A 23,229-nucleotide genomic window follows, 5' to 3' on the forward strand; every position below is an offset into this window, starting at 1 on the left:
ATCTGAAATATGTAAGTATTAGCAACTTTACATGGCCGCTAAATCTAATGTTAACCTAGAGAAATGTGGGCTGTTCAAGTGTCTGTGCGGAGTGTGGAAGCTGAACAGCAGCACACTCACTGCAGGACAGTGCGCTCACTTGCTCTTAAAATAATCCCTCATTTTTGGTCATACAGATAAGAGTAATACATCTTTCAAATCTGTAAAGACTCTACGTTTATTTGTGTGCACTCACGATACTGCGCTTTTGTAAAATAACGAAAGCAAACATGATGCGCTTTCTGCCATCTCGGTCTGTGAACTTGAACGTGAAACTCTGTGTATATCTTTGCCTTACAGACATTAAAGATATATCTATAGAGAGTGAAATTCAAATGAACTTTCAAATGAACCAATTCAAATGGAAAACAAATTCTCAGATTAAGTAATCCGTATGAATCATGAATACAGGCGCATCCACTACTGCGGAGTCAGTGTCGCCGACTTCATCTCTTAATCAAAGTCATAGCATATCACCCTGCAGCCAAAGACTGGTTGCCCACTGAAGCTAAGCAGGGTTGAGCCTGGTCAGTACCTGGATGTGAGACCTGTTGGGAAAACTAGGTTGCTGTTGGAAGAGGTGCTAGTGAGGCCAGCAGGGGGTGCTCACCCTGTGGTCTGTGTGGGTCCTAATGCCCCAGTAGGGACACTTGGACACTTTACTGTCAAAAAGAACCGTCTTTCGGATGAGACATTAAACCGAGGTCCTGACTCTCTGTGGTCTTCTCGTAATCTCGTAAAAGAATAGGGGCGTAACCCCGGTGTCCTGGCCAAATTGCCACCACTGGCCCTTGTCAATCATGGCCTCCTAATAATCCCCATCCATTGGCTCTATGACTCTCTCTCCTCTCTACCTGTAGCTGGTGTGTGGTGAGCGCACTGGCGCGTTGTACTGTGGTTGCCGTCGCATCATCCAGGTGGATGCTGCACACTGGTGGTGGTTGAGGAGAGACCCCCCCAACATGACTGTAAAGCTCTTTGGGTGTACAGCAATACACAATAAAGCACTATATAAATGCATCATTCATTCATTCATCTGAAAACAAAGAAAGCATTAGTTTATCAAATTATTAAAATGTTAATGCATTCTGTTTTTCTCTGAAACATTCATAATCATTACTTCTGCCGGTGCGCTGTGGCAAGCTTTATGCATGTACCTGAGCGCTTATTAGGCTATGTATGCAATTAAAGGCTCATTATAATGATTTAAATGGTTTATTTATAAACGTGCGATTAGTCGACTAATGCTTCAAATGAATGCCTACTAGTCGACCAGAAAAATCTTTAGTCGAGGGCAGCCCTAATTCATTATAGTAACAAGCACATTAGCAAGCACAATAAAAAAAAATAGTACAAAGAAAATAGCAGTTCCACTTTAAATTTGCTTGTTTATTTGTCTTATATGTCTGTCAAATCCACTGAAATATGATAATTCAAAAATTAGATGGTGAGATATCTGACTGGCTGGTAAGAAACTGTTTAATTTATAACCATCAATAAATTTTCATTTATTAATAAACCATGTGTAAATTAACCATGTTCTGCTGAAACCTGCCTGACTCACTGCAGAAACATCTACTCTGCTTTTTGAGATCTCAGAGCAGTACTTGTCTTGAAAAATGTGACATTAGGTAATGAAAAAATATAAATAAAATTATACATCCATATTCCTTTTTTTTTTGGAAAAGTTTTTTTCCCCTCAAACTCAAAAACAGACTAAACCAAGATTTCTTTTTTCGATGGGTTCTACTACCACTATTAGCTGTATGTTTGGAAAAAGCACTCAGGAACCCACTCCAAGTAGTGATTCTCTACAATCACGTTCCAAGGACTCGTGTGTGCTACAGGTCTCCTAGCAACGGTCTCCAGGCAGGGTCTCCAGAGTAGTTCGGTTTCTCAGGTAACTACAGCACGGGTCTACTCAAGGTTGAGGAGCTTTTCAGAGCAGTACACTGACCTTAAACGGGGTTAAAACAAGACACTACACTCGGTCACTTGTGAATGGGAAGGTCCTGTAGGGTTCTTAATGGCTTTTGAAGACAAGTGAGAGTCAAAATTTAGAAAGGAGAACCAGATATTATTGAGGATTTGAGTGCATACACAACATGGGTCAGACATGAATGAGTGAGCTTGCGCACATACACAAGCACAGGAGCAAAACAAAAGTGCTGACTGACCAGGGATGTCTGACGGCATCTGGCTAATGTCTAAGTGAAGGGACAAGCCTGTCAGAGCCTGTGGACGGTATTATTGGAAATAATGGACACTTTAATGGACACTAGGGACTATAGGACAGAACAGCCACAGCCACAAACCGTGATTTGGTTTTAGGGGAGGGGCATTCTCATTCTAGACAACATTTGATTGGACAGAAATCCTGTGCAGGATGAATCATCAATATTTTAATCCAATTTTACAGAAGATAAATATTTTATACATTTTAACTATGATTTATTTTCTTATCTTAATTTTGGCAAAATTGCGTGAAGAACGCGTCCACAAAAGGAGTTCATTCAGAGTTCAGACACGTTCATACATTCTGTGCAGATAGCCTGTAAGTCGTAATATTAACGTTATGTTGTATAAATAACGAAGTGTATTATATATGAGATAAATGATGAGTTAAATCCCATTGATTAAAAACCTGCTGCTTCATTCTACCGGTTATCTTCAGCGCTCGCAGCTCAAAACAGAAATGTAGAACATTAATAACTACTGTCATATACATAACTTTATAATGAGAGCACTATTGTAAAAATGTTATGAATTCTTAGGGTTTCGCTAACGTTTAATGTTAACTATCTTTTAATCAAAACATTATTTACCCCGTTTGTATCTGCGAGGCATCTGTTACACATTTTCCCTGTGTGTTAACGTAATTACGACTGTCGAATGTCTGATTTGACTCTTGGTAATGTATTCTGCCCCGCCCCCAAAACATATGATTCGATTATCAGTCGAATATCGGCAAGATTCGAACATTTCGATTCGACTATGAAAATCCTTAGTCGGGGACACCCCTAGAAATAATGCAGACTGCTGGCTTTAACAAAGGCATAGAGCATCAGCTAACAACCTTGACGCTCACATAAGGGCTTTCTTTAATGGTTTATAAGTTATCATTAAAAATCAATTCCCCTATGAAGAAAATGAGTGGGATTTTTACTTCCAGAACCCAACTGTTGCACTCTATTCACCTTATTTTTCAATGCGCAAGTAAGCCGTTTTCTGTGAATGTGCGAGACTTCCGGTTCATTAACCGCTGTAGGGAAACAACGAGAAGAATAACAGTGCAGTAAATGGTAAAACGGTTTGCACTACAAACCAGTGTGTTCATAATTGAGATAATACATTAAAATAACATGGAAAGATACACTAGTTTGAAATATCAAGCAGCAAAACGAGCCGTTTTGTACAGCTAAAAATAGCCGGAAGCGAATGACACAGGAAGCCTCAAACATTAAATTTACAAATGGCCGCGCACCCGCTCTTATGGGAAAAATAAGGCGTATACAGAGAACTATTTGAGTTTTTTTTACACTAATACGTTCCAGTTACTAAAGTTACTTATAGGCTATAGATAGAATATTATATCAAATTATATATTATAACAAATAACATCTGTAATACTTCACTTGTGAAAAGGCCATGTCTTCACATCCCCCATTTCCCTTTATGAATAATCTGTGTTGTGACAGAATGACACCATGAATGAGAAATATACATGTAGCCGGCACCAAAAACAACATCCCCATCTACTGAGAAGGACACAGAGCACACAAATGTCAAACTCGCCATTCTGTTGTGATGGCAATGAGTCTGACAGGTTAACACCATGGAGGAATAAATGTCACACACAAGCCTTCTAAAACATACCTGAATGTCTTCCATGGAAATGTGAAAATGCATTATGTTTTATAGCTCAGATTAAACACCACAACCAATCTCGCACACCTTCCATATATGAATTAAAAACAAAAGCAGTGTGTGCACAAAGCTTGTTATTGTTAGACTCCAGTTTATCAGTAACTAGTAGCCCGGAAATTCATCGCCCTATCCATGCCACTCTTTCTCACTTGTATTTTTTCCTTGTGCTGGCCTGTATGCTACGTATGCTGGCAATCTGAATCTCTATCTAAAGAACACAGGTAACCTTTGACCAAAACTGCACAAACAGTATCAGTTGTTACTCAAGAGAAATAAAATGGAGGAGTGGGTGGTTTGGTTTCTGTGTTAATGCTTGCGTTATCCTCACTCCCTTCCTCTCACGAACCGACAACTAGTCAGTCAACAACCAGAAGTGCCTAACTACTAAAAAGAATGTGCCTTTCATAGAAAATCAATGTTAACTAGAAACAAGTCCACTGCTAAACCTAGTGTGCGTTTGTTTGTCTTCTCAACCAAGGAATCAGTCAATATCAGGTCTTATATGTAGACTTGATAACAAGCAACCTGAGTTTCACATCCAGAGGAGTCTTCTTGAGAAGGGGGGTGTAAGTGGAGTTTTCATTGCCAGATGGCAGCCTGAAAGAAGCCCCTCTTGATGGCTTTAAGACGGTTAAGCCTATTGTGCACTGCCAACTAACAACAATATTCAAGAAACGTATTTAGAAAATTAATAATTCCATGTGACCTTTAAACATGTTCAAATAACACATCTGGTTCAACAGCAGCATAAAACAAGACTTTATAACCATCATGAAAATAAACCGCTATTTAAACAGCGCTTCGCGGACTGGGTTCCTGTTAACAAGGCGTCGTTAAATTGGAGAAGCCACGAATTTAAAATAAAAACACAAATTTAACTCTTCAAACGTGTACGTATAACACAGATGTAACATCTATTTGAGATGTGTATAAAGTACCGTTATACCAGAATTATATTTATTGTGTAAATGTACTGTTTTCCTATTCTGCTTGATATACATGACATTATTTTATAAATAATTCTAAATAAATGAATCTATTTAAAATTAGGGTATTTATTAACATTTTTGTTCTATCAACTAGTAATATATTTAATTTAGTTGTTTCTAAATATCGCCGTAGTAAGATTTTATAATCTAGGTTTTTAAATTAACGTTAATGACCTTTTTTTTTTTAAACTGACCAACACTACTTTCGCCAATTTGGTTGAAACTACAGCTGAAATGGGAATATTATAAAATTCTGATATAACACAAATCTAAAAACTGAATGAAAATAAAAAAAACAAAAAAAAAGTATTAAAAAAAAAATAAACTTTTGAGGAAAGGTAGCGCGCGAGCAAGCATAACTTAGCCCGCAGCCCTCCGGGAAAAAACAAACAAATTCAAACTTACCTGCGAGGAGAATAACATTGATTAAACACAGGCAGGACGTACTGAAATCCATTGCTCTGCTTTTAAGCCACAATTTAGTAACCGGTGTGGGTATAAAAACAACTTTTCCCCCCGACTTGTAATGTTTGACGCTCACTCTTCCTTCGCCAGTCTCGCGTAGCATCAGAAGTCCAGTAGCTCGCTCGCGCAGGTGGATTGTGACTGGAATCTGCACACGTGATTTCCGGAGGTATCAGCCGGGGAACTTTGAGGGGTTTTCACGCCCTCTAGCGTACACATGCTCCAAAGGCGGCAGAGTTTCTCCTCACATCGAAGCATATTGAATGAATAATTTAGAAGCACTGATCACTTTAAAGCAAAATCTAATCTTAACCTCTTATTTTTCCTCGCTAATGCTAGAGAGTCTCATGAGCTCCTTACCATCATTTATTCTAGCATTCATCTTTAAACAGTCTTTTGAGAATCTCAACTGTGCCTCCTTCCTTTAAATGACTTGAGTAACTATTTTGATGCTTTTCAGTGAAATACTTCATTATTATCATAGCTTCTTAAAAAAAACACACTTGGCGAATAAAGCGAATTCTGATTATTTTCCACCTTCATAAGCCCAGATCTGGCACAGCCCCTGCTTAGCTTTTAATAGGTGCATAAAACCGGTATCATGCAAACACACTCAGCATAACCACATGAGGATATGAAGACACTGTACCAGTATTCAGGACAGACATTTCACATAGTTAAATGATTTGTTTCCATTTAAAATAGTTTTATGAGGATTATTACTTATTTTAAAAAGTAATCAATAGCTATTAATAACTCTTACTAAAATACTCTGTATAGAAAAATAAGAGGGAAATGCAGTTTGTGGTAGTTTTTTTTTTTTATTGCAAACTAGACCAAAAAAAATATACATATGAACAGTATTTATAGAGAAGGAGTGACGCTTCTAGAGAAGCTTTTGACACTGTAGCGAAGAGGCACTCAAGAACAGACAGAAACCAATGCGAGTGGTGCTACAACTGACTCCTATCATACAACTGGAGTCTCTGTCTGTTGAATATCTCGTCATAGACACTTTCTTTTGAAGTTATAATTCATACAAAAAAACTTCTGAACCATCACAGTTGACAACACAGCATCAGTGAACAAACAATACAAGAATGCAGCATTGTTTTGCGTTTATAGTGATAAAAAAAGATGAAGATCAAATTGACAAGTCCAAATGGTAAAACCAAAATTGGACAAATCGTGAGCTACAACATTGTTTAACAGAGTTCAAAGCTCTGGTGTGCCCAGGATCCAGATAATATGGATCCATCGGCAAAGCTAATGTAGAACCATTTCTCCTTGCATGACTTTAAGTATGAAGTAGCATCAGCGCAAGATATGGAACAATTAAATACCTCTTTCTAATACAGCCTGTAGTTTGGTCATAATGAACTCCCTGCCAGCATGCCATCATACTTGCTTAAACAGAATTTGCCTACATCAAGCATTTGAAAAATACGATAATAGGATGCTGTCTAATTTATTAATAGTTTTTGTTTTGCTTAGGTTGCTAACTACTGGTCTAAGAGGAACAAAGAAAATAATAATAGCGAGAATGACAAACTGTAGTGATGGATAAATTAAAAGTTATGTGGCTCTATTCCCACAGCTAATGCATATTGTTTAATTATATCAAATTCTGTTTATCCATTTTTATACTTCCAGACCCTCCCCCCCATCCTCCTATATCCATAACCTCTACAAAGATTGGCTCAATGATAATATTTATTTTCCCAAATTGTTTACTGTCCTCGTTTAGAAGGTGGCACAAGGTGATCAGGAAGATCAGCAGGTAATTCATGACCTTCCAGTTTGACCTTGATGAGGTGGTTAGCTAGGGCGAACTCTTCGTCGTCCAGGTACCCATCCTGATCCACGTCAGCAAGCTTCCAGATCTTTCCTAGAACATTGTTAGGCAGCTTGGATTTGACCATCTCTTTCTTGGCCATGGCACCAGAGACCTTCCCGTTGACAGGTGACAGGGTGTAGAAGATCTCATCGTAAGTTGGTTTGTCTCTTGCCACTATCCACTCCAGCTCATCAATGCCTTCACCAGCACCCTCTCCATAGCCATGCCCGAAGGGTCCATTCATGGTGCCATCAAAAGCACCACCCTGGACAGCCTGGCTGGGCATGGTAGCCTCCTCCTGCCGAACCAGGGTCATGAGTTTGGCAATATCATTGGCCAGCATATCCTCCACTGTTTCCAGCAACTTGGGCTTCAGTCCCTGAAACTTAGTGAAATCTTGGCCAGCGAGGACTTCCTAATAATGAGGACAAAAACAAAGTTGTATGATAATATTTTTGAAACTAAAACGATTTTTGATAACTAAAATCACCACATAAAATGAGGGGCTATATTGTTATGAAACATTTACCACTCTTAAAACTTTAAGATTATATTATATTTTATTATGGTATTACCTTCCCGTTGACAGGTGACAGGGTGTAGAAGATCTCATCGTAAGTTGGTTTGTCTCTTGCCACTATCCACTCCAGCTCATCAATGCCTTCACCAGCACCCTCTCCATAGCCATGCCCGAAGGGTCCATTCATGGTGCCATCAAAAGCACCACCCTGGACAGCCTGGCTGGGCATGGTAGCCTCCTCCTGCCGAACCAGGGTCATGAGTTTGGCAATATCATTGGCCAGCATATCCTCCACTGTTTCCAGCAACTTGGGCTTCAGTCCCTGAAACTTAGTGAAATCTTGGCCAGCGAGGACTTCCTAATAATGAGGACAAAAACAAAGTTGTATGATAATATTTTTGAAATGAAAACGATTTTTGATAACTAAAATCACCACATAAAATGAGGGGCTATATTGTTATGAAACATTTACCACTCTTAAAACTTTAAGATTATATTATATTTTATTATGGTATTATACTTTGAAACTCCTTACAAAAATTATATATTAAAATCATTTTCTGGGAGAGATGGGAATATTTCCATACCTGCATTTTACTGAGTTTAGGGAAATCACCAGGGGAGATCTGATGTTCTTTTTCAATCCTTGCATAAATGTCACCCAGGTTAGCAATGAGCTCCTTTTTCTTATTCTCTTTCCCAAAAACATTTGGCATTTCTTTCTTCAAAGCACTGATAATGTAGGCATGAACCTAGAGTTAGAGAAAACTGATTTGTCATAACATATAATATTTATAATAAATCTGTGCTATATGGAGACTGTATATGAGCAATCTGTCAATCTGTAAAATTGCAGGGACTTGAATGATAATAATATTAAGTTATTATGCAGAAAAAAACAATGGTAACATTCATAATAATAAGAAATTTTTCTTGAGCACCAAATCAGCACATTAGAATGATTTCTAAAGGATCATGCGACAGTGAAGACTGAAGTACTGGCTGCTGAAAATTCACCTTTGTCATCCCAGGAATAAATTACATTTTAAAAAGCCTAAAAGAAACCTAAAAAAATCTATATAAATCTATAAAAATTAAATTTAAAAAGGAAGAGGCTGAGCAGGAAAAAGCGTCAATAAACTTGGATTGTGTCTGGGGTGATTACAATTTTTTTAAGTGATCACATGAGGGCTGCATACACCAGATTACTTATCTAATCAAAAACCTTAAAGTACTTTAAATTTTAAGTATGTGTCCAGACAACACTCCCTACATTACTGTAAAACTAACTAACTATAAAAGGTTTAATTTCTTACTTTGGCTAGACGGGCTCGTTTGATAAGGTCATTCAGCTTGCGCAGCGCTGCATTTCGTGGAAGTCCCTGGATGTCACGGAAAAGGTCTTGCTCCTCTGCCTCAAACAGTTTCCTGTTATCTGGAACCAGGAGAGGCTGAGCCCAGAAAGAGCCGATGTAGACTCTGATGACCTCTGGGGTGTTGACAATTTTACCAAGTGACCACATGAGGGCACCATAAACCCTCATGAGCTGTTGGGTACCGATCTGATCAGCTTTGTTGAGCACCACCCGTATCTTGTCCTCATGGTTTTTCAGAGCTCGGATCACCTCGGAGAACTCATCGGAGATGTCCAACTTGTGTGCGTCAAAGAGAAGAATGATGCGGTCCACACGTTCAGCAAACCATTCGAGCACTGCAGCAAAGTCATAACCTGAAACAGAGATAATAGGGTTTTTTTTCCACATTAATGACATTTAATTCACTTAACAAATAGTTATTCAGTTTATTTACAGCAAAATTCCAGCACTAAAATCTGTGCAAGTGGGCTCCAAATGCTGCAATTAATAAAAGAAAATTAAAATCACAACATTGCTAATATCAGGACAATTTTATCAAGACTAATTTAATTCCCCCTTTGCTGATGCAGATACGGTTACAAACAAAGTTGCATCATTCATTTATTCAATTCATGAACAAACAAACTGAAGCAAATGAATGAACAAACAACAAAGCACAGATGAATGAATGAAGACAGACTAAATGACTGACCGTCCATGCAGGAAACTCTGTTCAGATAAGTAAATATAACTGTTTGGAAAACAGAAATCACACCAGCTATCTACAAACATGTCGGTTGTGTGCATATTATGTACGGTTAAAACAAGGCTGGGACTTAAAGTTTACAGCCAACACAAAGATCGTACCAACCATCATAGATATACATTTGGGTTCACGCTAGTCTAAAGGTTGGACCAAATGTCCAAAAAAAAAAACACCTTTGGCTCAGTATGGAGATCTGTCATTTAGAACAAAGGCTAATCTTTAGTATTGCCTCCACCCTGCTAAGATCAAATCCAGACATTGACCCACAATCCCTCACACATTACACAAACACATTATGAAATATTGAAGCATGCATAGATAATTTAACAAGGTTTCGGTAAAGGTTAACAGTGGAATTTGTACCTCAAGACCCTAAAAACAATTTATAATCTAATGCTGATGCCAATATTTCTTATCGGGCCGATACCGATAACAGAAAAAATGAGCATTTATCGGCCGATACCGATATGGTGGCCGATATATCGTGCATCCCTAATTCATTTATTCAATTCATGAACAAACAAACTGAAGCAAATGAATGAACAAACAACAAAGCACAGATGAATGAATGAAGACAGACTAAATGACTGACCGTCCCCATGCAGGAAACTCTGTTCAGATAAGTAAATATAACTGTTTGGAAAACAGAAATCACACCAGCTATCTACAAACATGTCAGTTGTGTGCATATTATGTACGGTTAAAACAAGGCTGGGACTTAAAGTTTACAGCCAACACAAAGATCGTACCAACCATCATAGATATACATTTGGGTTCACGCTAGTCTAAAGGTTGGACCAAATGTCCAAAAAAACCCCACCTTTGGCTCAGTATGGAGATCTGTCATTTAGAACAAAGGCTAATCTTTAGTATTGCCTCCACCCTGCTAAGATCAAATCCAGACATTGACCCACAATCCCTCACACATTACACAAACACATTATGAAATATTGAAGCATGCATATATAATTTAACAAGGTTTCGGTAAAGGTTAACAGTGGAATCTGTACCTCAAGACCCTAAAAACAATTTATAATCTAATGCTGATGCCAATGATTAACTGAGAGGTTTTAGTGTTTTGTAATGGGAGTCCCTGTCCTGTAGCATCTCTGAACCACAATATGGAGACCACACTGCTGTGAAGAATGAAGTGGGAGGAGATAATATAAGAAAGAGTACAAAATGTAGAAAATCAAATACAGAGAGAAAAGGACTGAATTAAAATAGCAAGCATGCTCATCCACTTCCAAAGAACAGCATGACTGTGGCTAGATAACCAAATAACGGTCATTCTCAGCTGAAAATCCATGTTGTTCAGATCAGTTACATAACCAATCATTCCCATCATTTTCAGACAGGCGCAGAATTCCTCCTAAACTTATTGCTGTTGGGGTTTTATTCACACATGCCATCCAACTGACCCCTGGCTACATGCCACACTACGATCCATGACCCGGATGTGTGAATGATTGTATGTTTTCTTGCCAGTTCAATGCTTTTTCTTCCTATGTACTTGACATGAGTGTCAAATACTCACATTTTCCATGTTTAGATAATGACAGTAGCAGGACTTTCCTCACATTGCCCTCCAACAGCATTCAATTACTATAACACTGGTAAAGAGGAAGCTTTGAACACAATAGAGCCGGAATCTTTAAATAAATGCATCTTGTGAAGAAACATACTTTCCATTCGTACCACAAGCTTTGTGAATAGCTATTATGGATGAAGAAACAACTGTTATAACACAAAATAACCCAAACAACGGAAAAGTATGCATTTAATTGTGAATAGGTTATGCATGACTAGTTCTTGTTTGAATTTTTTTATAGTTCAATCATAACTTTAATTATTTAACCTTTTAACAGGCCAGTCAACTTAGTAGAGCACATTTTGACTTAAGATATTCTGAAAAACTTTTGGACTAAAACTGACATACTTTTGTACTAAAAATCTCTGGTGCTTTTCTACTAATTTTCACTTCAGAATGCAAGTGAAAGATTGAAATCACTCATAACTTGAGACCATTTTTGGGAATATATATATTATTTTATTTTTTTTATTTTTTTTTAAGTAAAAGCTAGGGATGCACAATATTGAAATTTTGCCAATGTCCGATATGCCGATATTTTTCCAATTAATTTTGGCTGATAGTCGATACTGATATATTTCCTTTTGTTTGGAAACAACAAAACAAATCTCTCCAGTGCAGAGATTCTAAAAAACTTATGTTGCCATATTATTTGTAGATTGTCTAAAAAGCAAAATATTTCATTGTATTTAAGTTTTCATAATATATATTATTTTCATAAAATATATTACACAGCAAGTAGGCCAACAGCGCCCCCCAGTAAATAAAAAGGTCTTACCAGACGGGCATTAGGAGCCGGGGGAGGCTGTTGTTGCTTCTGCTGCAGGCATTAGTGACTGTTGACTCTATCTCACACTGGACGCGTAATTCTGTACTTGCATTCTCAGATGAAATGCGGCGATCCAAAACAGTGAATCTTTCAGGCAAATGTTTGCCTCAAGGATGACCACACTGCTGACGTGATCTTATCGCTAACACACCCTGAGCACATGTGAGCTCTATTCTTCTTATCAGCAAGGCATATCGGCATAATGTTTCATATCGGGCCAATGCGGATTTTGATATTTTAGGCCTTTATCGGCCGATTCCAATAACGTTCCGATAATATTGTGTGCATCCCTAGTAAAAGCATATTTTGTGTTTCAGAGAGTGGTACGAACAGATCAAATCAACTAGTGGGTAAATGCTAGAGTCATTGATTATTAATAATTTTAGTTGATAAAGTGTTTCACGTATCATATAAAAATGAAAAAACTCCAACATTTTATGTGCACCTAATTAGGGCTGCACGATATTGGGAAAAACTCACATTGCGATTTTTTTTTCTGCGATATACATTGCGATATGAAAAAATATATATCAAGATGACTTCAATAGCTCTATTTGGAAAAAAAAAATCCGTGATTGGGGTGATTGTTTTTAGGCGAGTAAATCAGCATAGGAAATGTTTTAAAAATTACAAGCATAGATAAATAACAGAACAAAGATACAAATGAAATAAACAGTGCTTTACATTTTTCAGGTAAGTCTAACAGTATTCAGGTACAGAAACTGAATAATCAAATGTAAAATAACACTGCATAGTTTTCACTATAAATTAAATCGAATAAATCTTTGTTAACGCTACAAAGGGGAGTTTTCTTAGCGTTTTGTTGTTTGATTAACGTTCATGACACAGAAAGCAACAGGAACATAACACTGCTGTGAACCAATATACTGTTACACGTCCATTTTCTTTCTCAATTGTTTCCCTTCACCTAAGCCATAAGCAACTGTGTTTACAAGGATACTTGCAGAGCACAGTATTTCAGGCACAAATAGACACGGAAGTGAACAGAATTCTGTGTTCACGTGCATCTGCGTGGCTCTGGTGGTGCGACGCGACAAAATACTATAGAACCCATTTTAATCAGTGATGCTGGCTGTGTCCAAAATCGCCCCCTATACCCTCATTCACTATTCCCTACATTAGGTCACTAATTCAGTTCACTAGAATGAGTGAGTGAATTTGGACACTGAGTGCACCGGAAGGACTGCCGCTTTTGCATAGTTGGTGCTTACTGTTTATAAATCATTTGAAACTGGCAAACTAGCAGCTCCAATAGTAAGATTAAAGGATTTGTCTTGAACTCTGTCACGGAAAATATGTACAAACCCTAATTAAACAATTTAATAATCAATTTACAATGAATTTATACCCGTGTTGTATTATGCTGTACGCCATGGATGAGCACTTTGTAATAGGAACGGATTGATTATTCAGCTGCGAGCGCCATCTTCTGGACGAGATGCGGGAATTCATTTGGTGCGTGACTCTCACAGTGCATTATGGGTATTCTCTAGCCGTTGAGCGTTTTTGTGGTGCATTGTGGGATTGAATGAGTGCACTCGAGAACGTACACCAAGGTTTCGGACACCAATAAAAATGGCTGTCCCCTCAAATAGTACCCTATTTAAGGGTATAGGGGGCGATTTCGGACACAGCCGCTGTGTGACTGTCTACACTAGATGCGGCGCGACACGACAAATCCCCGACAGTAAACTGATGCCTCGTTTATGACGTACTGACACAAAGTTCAAATGATATGCAATGGTCGCTTTGTCGTGTCCGGTGTAGACAGACTTTGGGGACGTTCACATGTTGCACCTAAAAACGCGTGGAAAACACCAGCCGCGCCGCTCTCTTCTTTCCAAAGCGCTCAGAGCTTGCGCTTTCGTGGCGTCTGCCGTTGCTAAGCGACTGTGACCTGCACTCCCCGCGACGACACGGAGTTTCGACAAACGATAAACGGATTTCCAGCACTGAAAATCACGTGCAGTAGCTCTGCTACTAAATGTATTTAAAATGGGTATCTCAGCTGTCGCGTCCGGTGTAGACACCGTGTCTGTGTGTGAGCAAAGAAAACGATCAGTATACTAAACATCACACATCCTGCGATGTGACTATCATGGTGATATCGTGATATTGATGCTAAAACGATATATCGTGCAGCCCTACACCTAATACAATAGAATCTTTGTGGTGACTATCGGGAGACCCTTTTCTGTGTCTTAACTCTGAATTCTCTCAGCCACCTCGCCTTAAACCATCACCATCATCACTATCAATCTTTATGACTTTCATTCTGCCTCAGCAAAAAGAGAGTAACCCCAGCCACTGACGAAAGACTGTCCTCTCTTTTGCTCTTTTTAATGAGTCTAACATTATGACTCTCACACAGCGTGTGCAAATCACTGGGGTAAGTTCAGTGTGCAGCACATGGGTTGCATCTCAGATACTATGACCTCACACAAGCTTACATGGTCATGTGTCAGCCTGGAAATATTTTCGCCATACACTACTAATGATGTTTTTACACCCACCCGAGGCACTGCCAAGCTCTGGGGGGAAGAGTTACATATCAGAGACCATAGGGTGCGGTCCATTTGAAAGCAAACCTAAATAATCAACATTTGAGATAAAGCTGTGCAGTATGGAATGCAATAGTGCTCTAGAACACCTGGTTAATGTCATATTCTCATGTTTGCAATCCCTCATGGAGTTCACAGGCAATTCTCCTATACGTGTACCTTCACCAGATCACTCCCTTATACAAACAAAACTAGTAAAAAAAAAAAAAACAGTATGTCGGTGCCATATTACAGTGATGCATACCATGGTATTGAACGATTATCATAATCTTGTACATGGTATTTATATGGTACACCAACATACTCAAAGAATAGCATGGTATGTGTCCAAAAAAACATGAAACTACTATAAATTTGCACAAAAAAATGGCATGCAAAAAATAGCAGAACCATGAAATAATTAAACAATTATTATATTATTTTAAAAAGCATTATTAAGATGCTACATGATGTTACTGTGGTTTCAGCCACTCCAAGAAAGATAAAGTGTGCCGACATACATCTACTCACTCACATTCACTGACAGAACATGCTCAATAACACATAACTGAATCTTTGAACATGGAAGCATTCACACAGTCATCTTTACCGCACCCTCTCTGTTCGGTCTGTTTCCTGGCCTGAGCTGTCCCCCCTCTTTGACAGACTGTTATATGTAGATGCCACTCACCCTCTGATCACATTTACATGGTCTTCAGGGAAAGGTAAGGAAAGGCCCGCACACACAAACACGCCATGGCAGATAGACAAGCACAGGAAAAGTCCATAGCGTGACAACGGTTAACTCCATACACAATGCTCTCTTAGAGTTTTATTGAATAAACAACATACCAACATGCTCCATTGTAATTTCTGGGCATGTAACAGGTCCAGACTAGTCAAGTATACTTCTAGGGAAGCTAAAAAAAAAAATCCTGAAGCTTTATCTCCTGTAGTGCTCGATTAACAGTTAAATACAATGCCTATAGGATTAACTGACCATTTTGGACATTTTTTAGTCATTTTCGTTTTCAGTGAGGGCTCAGATAATCCATCATTCTGGCCAAATTATAGTATTTGATGGGAATGGACAGTCCACATTGTTACTATAGATTAATTAGGTTTTCAACTTCCCTTCCTTCCAACAGGAAAAATGGCTTTGGAAGGAGCATGGGTTTGTTTTGCTCTAACGTAAACAGGAGAACTAAAAATACTTCCCTCTTAAGACTCCTATAATGCAAAAGCTAACTGAATTAACCTCTTTTTCATTTGCCTGGGACAAGTGCTACACTCACAGCTGTCTATGTAAATGGAGCTTGTATTAATAGTTGTGGTAACTCCGGGAAGGAAAGTCAGGGGATAGTTAAAGAAGTGAAGATGGCAATTATAGAAAGTGGAAATTAATAAAATAAAAAAAAAACACTGACCTCTACTGATCCGCTGTTTCTCTCCAGACAGGATTCCAGGAGTGTCTATGATGCTGATACTGTCCAACACTGGATTTGGCATCTGAGCACATATAAACCTGTGAAAAGAGGATCACACATTGAAACCGGACAGACATTAGAAACAATTAGTCATTTCACCATTGGGCCTAGTGATCTTGCAGTAATGTTTTTAGTGCAATTGATTGGAAAAAAATTTCCCTTCTCACTTGCCAAATCTTATCATTCCAGCTCTTACCTCAGCTTTTCCATTACCAAATGCTTGCAGCTTATCTTTCTATGTGTTCTTTATTTACGTGCAAACCTGTATGCTATTATTTTTTTATGTCTTTATATTACCAGCACATTTTAGTCATACAAAAACAATCCTCAGCCTCAAACCCCCTACCACGTTGTTCCCTCTTGTGTATTTTACTTACTCCCACCCTTTAATTTTTCCAGAAAGTGTGCCATCACTTATTCCTTCCATGTTGCTACATTCACTGCTGCCAATCGTATCCCACATTTCCTTTCTCCTTGCATTCCACTCATTATTAGACCTGCTGTCAGTTGACAAAGACAGTTTGTTTCATTTTGGCTTATGTTTTTAAGTGTAAAGCCTAGTATTCACGGCCAAAACGGATACATGCTTACTTGCATGGATCCAGAAATCCAACTGAACAAATGTACTTTTATTTTCAAAAGCTGAACAGTAAAGAACATTTGGAGGTTAACTGATGTCTAACATTAATACTAGCCTGTTTTCAACCACTTCACCTTTTGAAGTCAGGGTTCAGATGTCCGGTTTACACCCTACAGCAGGTAATATTAACTTCCTGCGCAATGCAAATTTATACACAACCTTTTAAAAGTCAGATTTCTTTTTTAAAGAAATTAATACTTTTATTTAGCAAGGGTAAAACTCTGTCCATACACTTCTAATAAAGTAAAGCTGGACTACATATTACATAAGCACTAACTAATTAGCCTGTGTTGCAGAACACGGCTGGTCCCCAAAGCAACAACAAATTTGAAGATAAATAATTTTTCCCTTTGCTGATGTATAATATTCAGGGAGAGTAATTTCTCAACCTCATTTTCCCTGTCTGTAGTTTATTCAAGAAATATTTGAAATTCCAGATCTTTCCAGGACTTTATGTCCCAAGTACACCTCTAAAAAAAATCATGTTAATGCCATTTTTAATTCAGTGACTCTTTTGTGTAGAGAAAATTCAGATAACAAGCTGACAAGCACATAAATCTGAATGGCTACACAAAGAAACATGTCAGAAGAAACCTGTTTGGCGAGATAGACAGCAGTAACGGAGTACGGTTTGTTGCAGTACACGTACACCACAACCACAGCAATAACCGTAAATTGATCTTTAGCCTAGTAGAGGTTAAAACACCATATAGGGCTTACATACGTGCATAACTTTGAATTTTGCTCTTGGGAAAACAGTTTCACAAATACTACAGTGGTGAGAATCTACAATCACCTATATGGTTAAACTCAAACTCAGTCTCTTAACACCAACATGACTTCACTTAATTATCAGTAAGACACTTAATATACTGACATTGCCACTTGCACACAGCAATTTCTGTTATATTTTATTTATTTACTTTTTTAACTCTATTGCTGCTATCGAACTACCCTGTACGACCTGTTTGCACATTCTTCTCTTGTACATTCCTGCTCATCTTAATATTTATTAAGTCTACAGTATACTGTCCCGCACATTTTATTTTCCATACCTATATTTATATATATTTTTCTTGTGTTTGTATTCTTTAATAATTGCACTGTCCATGGAGCGGGCCTGACTTACATTTCACTGCTGGTCATATATTCTCTATATAACCATGTATGTGACAAATAAAAATCTTGAATCTTGAATGGTTCTCTACAGGCAAGAGCCTATGGAAAATTATGAAAGCAGCTGCATTGGAGAAAGTGCATACTCAAGATACACAGTCAGGAGTAGCAGGGAGAATGGGGACGAAGGCACAAAGGCGGGGCATCCATGTATTATTTAACTACTGGAACAGGGTTAATATGTAGCCTACTAAAATTCTACATTGGTCACAAGGCGCGCTGACACACACCCCCTTGATACCTCGCCAGTGAACTTCAATCTACCTTTGAACCTTTCCCACAAGGTCAGAGTGAAAACGCTGGGAGGGAAAAATCATGCTTAATAAGCAATAAACAGCATAATATAAAAGGAAGCTGGGGTCAGAGATTTGCAAACGGGACACTTTTGAGAGTGAACGTTCTGAAATTGCTGAGTCAGTTCCTCAGATTATCTGTGCAGTGACTTAGCGGAGTCTGCCCTTATTTGAACCTTTTGCAAACGATCCAAAAAGTCACACAGATAAAATGTGTGACTTTTAAAATGTGTGACTAAAATCCTGTGTTTAACGAGTAGGGCAGCACCTACAGAAATGTCTGATCAATTCATGCTGCAATGAGAAAACACAGCGCTTCTCAAGAAACCCTGATTTGACCTTAAGATGACACACCGTCAAGGTGAGTTTAGGGAGCAGTAAGCCCCTCACTGCAGAACACAAGATCCAGGGGGCGTGGTTGGATCCACATCTAGGGGTGGAGATTGGTAGGTTTAGGTGTGGAGATGGGTGGGTTTATGGATCAGGGGGTGAAGATGGGTAGGTTTAGGTATATGTAAGGTGGGAGGAGTTGGATCTGGATCCAACCACGCCCCCTGGATCTTGTGTTCTGCAGTGAGGACCATCTCCAGATTTTCTTTAAAAGGAAATTTTTGTAGAATAAACACTTCATTCTGCCAGCCCAGGCCTGTTGGGGTGTGAATATGATCTGTGCATATGATCCCTCTTGTTCAAGCATTGACCAGCATGAGGTTCTAGTTAAGTGCAGTGTTTTGTAAAGCTCTGGACGTCTTCATATCTACAACAAGCACAAAGGAAGTGTGGCACTAGTGCTTAGAAGACACGCCCACCTCTGCTCAAACTAAATCAGCTTGAAATGCACCACAGCGGACATATGCGTCATGTTGAAAAGACAAGTGTGACAAGAACTGATACACCATTGTAAACGCCAACTCCTCTCTCTTCATGGCATTCCTTATGGAGGGCCCCATTCCCCAAGAGCTTGTTAAAAAAGAGCCCTAAAGGCCTCAGCAGCTGTCAAAACCAGTGTCAGCTTACATTCCTCTCAGAAGGGGGAACCAAAGACTAATGAGCAAGAAGTTTAATGCTAAGGTTAAACTTCAAACCTTAGATCTGAGATTCAAATGCCTGAAAGCTATTTTTGGGTGTGACAACAACTATATTTAGAATGCTAATAAAGGTTTGTGAGGATTATAATAAAGCAAATTATAATCTTCAAGACTGTTTGCAGGTCAGAGAACATGTGATTTGCTGTAGTCTTCCAAATATGCATGTAATATACTTAATCAAAACGTCCATCTAAAAAACTGGGGATGAACTTGCTAGGAATTCAGTTTTTCAAAGCTCCACCCTTGCAATACAAGCACTTGCTGGTAACTCCTGCATGCAGAATTAAACCTAAAAAAGTAAAAGAGATTCGATTTTCAGTACAACATGAACACCATCTTCACCCGGTTTCCATCATTATAAAACTAATCCTGAGCTCATATGAACACAAAACTTGACGACCTCTTGACAGATCCGAAAAACAACACCCTAACAGCTGCGACCCTCAGCAAAGAAAGCCCGAGATAAAAACTGCAAAGAAAGTTTTGTTTATTTTTAAAACGAAGAAAACAAAGTTTATTAGAAATGAATGAAGATCTCACCTGTTAAGAAAGGCGTTTCCAAAGGCATTGAGTTTTCTGAAGGGTTTCTTGGGGTCAACCACTAAAGCATTGCCCGGGATGAGACCCTCCTGATCCCCGTGCATCACCGCTATGAATGAATCGGTGGTCGGCTCGGGGCCTATGCGCATCCCGGGGAAATCCTGCTCCATGAGATGCCGAATAAAAGTGGTTTTCCCCGTGGAGTACTGGCCCACTAAAAGTACCATGGGCTTGTTGTCGAAATCAGCATCTTCCAGAGCCGGAGAGTGGAAGTCGTGGAAGCGGTAGGTGTCTTCCAATGGAAATAATTTGGTCCGGTAGAGTCGCTTCAGCCCGTCAGAAACAGTCTGAAACAGTTCGGGATCCTTTTTCTTTCCGTCCTTGTTCGCCCAGCTGAACATCTTGTAAAAATATGTGAAATAACCTTCTTACTTAAAGAAAAAAAAACTTTAAGGGTGGTCTAAAAGTTCTTTGCTGGTTTTAGGCAGTGTAATCCAGCGGTTCGGATGAACCAACGGTCCGGTGTCAAGTAACGTTAGGCTACAGCGGACTGCCAGCGTGGTGGGTCGGTCCCGTCAGCTGCTCAACTAACTAGTGTCTTTTTGTTTACTCATTTAATTTCTTCTGACTTTGTCCTTTTTTGTAAATCAGACTGAAGTTAATTGAGCCCTTGCAGCAGACTGTTTTCTTTTATATCCGCTGGAGAAGCAACGCACAGCTGCTCTCTAGCCTCCCACAGCCCGACGCGAGACCTCTGCGCGTGGTAGTACGAGCTCGCGCCCCACTACAATTTTATTACATCACTATAAACCGGAACTCCTAGAAACTTCCCGAATACAAGGCGCCACGCTCCCAAATTGGTGTTTTTGTGAAACACAGCTGACGTTCATTATTCAACAGAAGGGTCTAGATATATAGTAACGAAACTTGTTTTTTCGGGGGTTTTTCCTAACAAAGAGACAATTTTCAGGTAAAGAAAAAAAAATATATATATATATATATATTATTAATCTGTGTGCTGTTTTATAACTTGCAACATATTCTTTAATGTTGAACTGACAAAATTCTGGCATTCAAACACCTGAATGAATGAATCAGAGGCCATAAATGACTGAATACTAGTGCATAGACATTGACCTCATTCCATACCACATATATGACTAATATTAGCTATATTATATTATATTAGGCTATATAACCCTTTAACAGGTTAAATCAATGCCAACTGTTCATTCCAGTATAGTATGAATTTCACATGACAAACTTACAGTACAGTAAGTACAGTAATATTCCTGTTTTTGTGGATGAGGGTGGGGGTTTTCTATTGAGCATGTAACTGGCCGACTGCTATATTTGTCCTGGACTTTCAGGAGGGTGACAGTTGCTGGTCTGAGTCTGTGCCGAGTTTGACACTGTCATAAGGGGGTCATAAGGAAATGACACTCGTCACCCACTACACTCAATGAAGACTATAATGTTCTTTTAATCTGAAACTTTAGATATGAAAAGAAAGATATTAATTATTTAGAAATCTTTTGTTTGGGGCTTACAATCAACAAAAGTAAATCACCCAAGAAAGAACACAAGAGGCCTCTTTATATTTTATATCACAGTATCAGAGAGTGATACAGAATTCAGAAGTCAGAATTCTCTGTGGTTTGCAGGAAGTTCCCAATGCTTTAATTGTGTTCTTAGAGAGTCAGAAAAGGATGCAGACAAACAAGTTTTATAAAAAATAAAAATAAACATAATTTAATTGATTTTTTTAGTTCAGTCATAAAAAAGATGTCATTAAACAAATATTACAAATATACTGTCTTTATGTTGTTTCTACATTAATTGGAAGATTTAATAAAATCACGATTAATCGTGATTGATTTTTTTAGTTCAGTCATAAAAAAGATGTCATTAAACAAATATTAAAAATATGCTGTCTTTATGTTGTTTCTACATTAATTGGAAGATTTAATAAAATTTCAGAAAAATATGCTATTAATTGGTTAATTTTTTAATCGATATACAGCACAATTTTTTATTTTTAAATCAGCAATCTTGTAATGCAACATTTGCATTGACCTGTCTCTATACACGTTGGTAAGCTGTAAGCTTTCTGTCTCAGAACTATTCCTGTTCAAGACTCCACTGACATTTCAGGGGGAAAACTCTAGGCAAAACAAAACTGAAAGTGAAAGCAGCGCGACATTTACAAGAAATCAAGTTGTTTGTGAGTGTAGTGGCATATTTTGTCAGTGACCATACTTTCTTTTCAGTGGCTCATTCAAACTGTGACTAAAGGCCCACTGACACCAAGGATGATAACTATAAAGTGTTAATAATCATTCTATTCCTATGGGAAAAGGAAAGTCCACACAACAACAATGACAACAGAGGAACAAATGTTTGACAACCAATCAGTATCCAGGTCAAACATTTGAAGCAACAGGTGTGTGCCTATAAAAAACAGAACTTTATCATATGTTAGTGTGGACACTAATATCGTTATCATTACCGTTACCGTTCTTGCTGTGAATGGGTTTTAAGTCATGGCAACGTTGATCTTGGAAAATGGTGTAAATAATATATATTTGGAATGTATGCAAAGAATGTGACAAAAAACAAGATATATGATGAAAAGAGCGAGAGCAGAGGCACAACACAATTACATATCCTGTGAAAGTCACATTTATTTAATATTAAAGAAGAACTAGATTTTGATTGCAAAAAATTGGTGACAACAGAGGAACAAATGTTTGACAACCAATCAGTATCCAGGTCGAACATTTGAAGCAACAGGTGTGTGCCTATAAAAAACAGAACTTTATCATATGTTAGTGTGGACACTAATATCGTTATCATTACCGTTACCGTTCTTGCTGTGAATGGGTTTTAAGTCATGGCAATGTTGATCTTGGAAAATGGTGTAAATAATATATATTTGGAATGTATGCAAAGAATGTGACAAAAAAACAAGATATATGATGAAAAGAGCGAGAGCAGAGGCACAACACAATTACATATCCTGTGAAAGTCACATTTATTTAATATTAAAGAAGAACTAGATTTTGATTGCAAAAAATTGGAAAAAAAAAAGTGATACTCCTCAATTGGAAATCTCCACAAGCCCCT

General features: G+C 38.3%; 2 protein-coding genes across 2 annotated transcripts in view; both read right to left on the reverse strand.

Moving 5' to 3' along the window:
* LOC107555150 (coxsackievirus and adenovirus receptor homolog) overlaps positions 1–5,573 on the reverse strand; it is a 53,500-nt gene extending 47,927 nt beyond the window's left edge. The window contains exon 1 of the mRNA XM_016237850.1: positions 5,361–5,573. Coding sequence (XP_016093336.1) covers positions 5,361–5,523 — 163 coding nt within the window. The 5' untranslated portion in view covers positions 5,524–5,573. The remainder of the gene's footprint in view (positions 1–5,360) is intronic.
* Positions 5,574–6,476: 903 nt separating this feature from the next.
* Positions 6,477–20,917, reverse strand: ehd1b (EH-domain containing 1b). The gene is made up of 6 exons (XM_016237851.1): positions 20,104–20,917; positions 16,307–16,404; positions 9,094–9,506; positions 8,365–8,529; positions 7,833–8,135; positions 6,477–7,369 (listed from the first exon to the last, which is right to left on the reverse strand). The coding sequence occupies exons 1-6, from the start codon at positions 20,502–20,504 to the stop codon at positions 7,151–7,153; spliced, it is 1,599 nt and encodes a 532-aa protein (XP_016093337.1). The 5' UTR covers positions 20,505–20,917; the 3' UTR covers positions 6,477–7,150.
* Positions 20,918–23,229: the final 2,312 nt, after the last annotated feature.

The sequence above is a fragment of the Sinocyclocheilus grahami genome, unplaced genomic scaffold (genome assembly GCF_001515645.1).
Source record: "Sinocyclocheilus grahami isolate Dianchi unplaced genomic scaffold, SAMN03320097.WGS_v1.1 scaffold526.1, whole genome shotgun sequence".
NCBI classification, from domain to species: Eukaryota; Metazoa; Chordata; class Actinopteri; order Cypriniformes; family Cyprinidae; genus Sinocyclocheilus; species Sinocyclocheilus grahami.

Bases quoted from the DNA above. Each gene is read 5' to 3' on its own strand.
- ehd1b (XM_016237851.1), bottom strand. From the start codon at position 20,504: ATGTTCAGCTGGGCGAACAAGGACGGAAAGAAAAAGGATCCCGAACTG. The intron at 16,405-20,103 runs GTGAGATCTTCA...CTCTTTTCACAG, and splicing joins GGAAACGCCTTTCTTAACAG to GTTTATATGTGCTCAGATGC. The intron at 8,530-9,093 runs GTAAGAAATTAA...CTCTAACTCTAG, and splicing joins AACGAGCCCGTCTAGCCAAA to GTTCATGCCTACATTATCAG.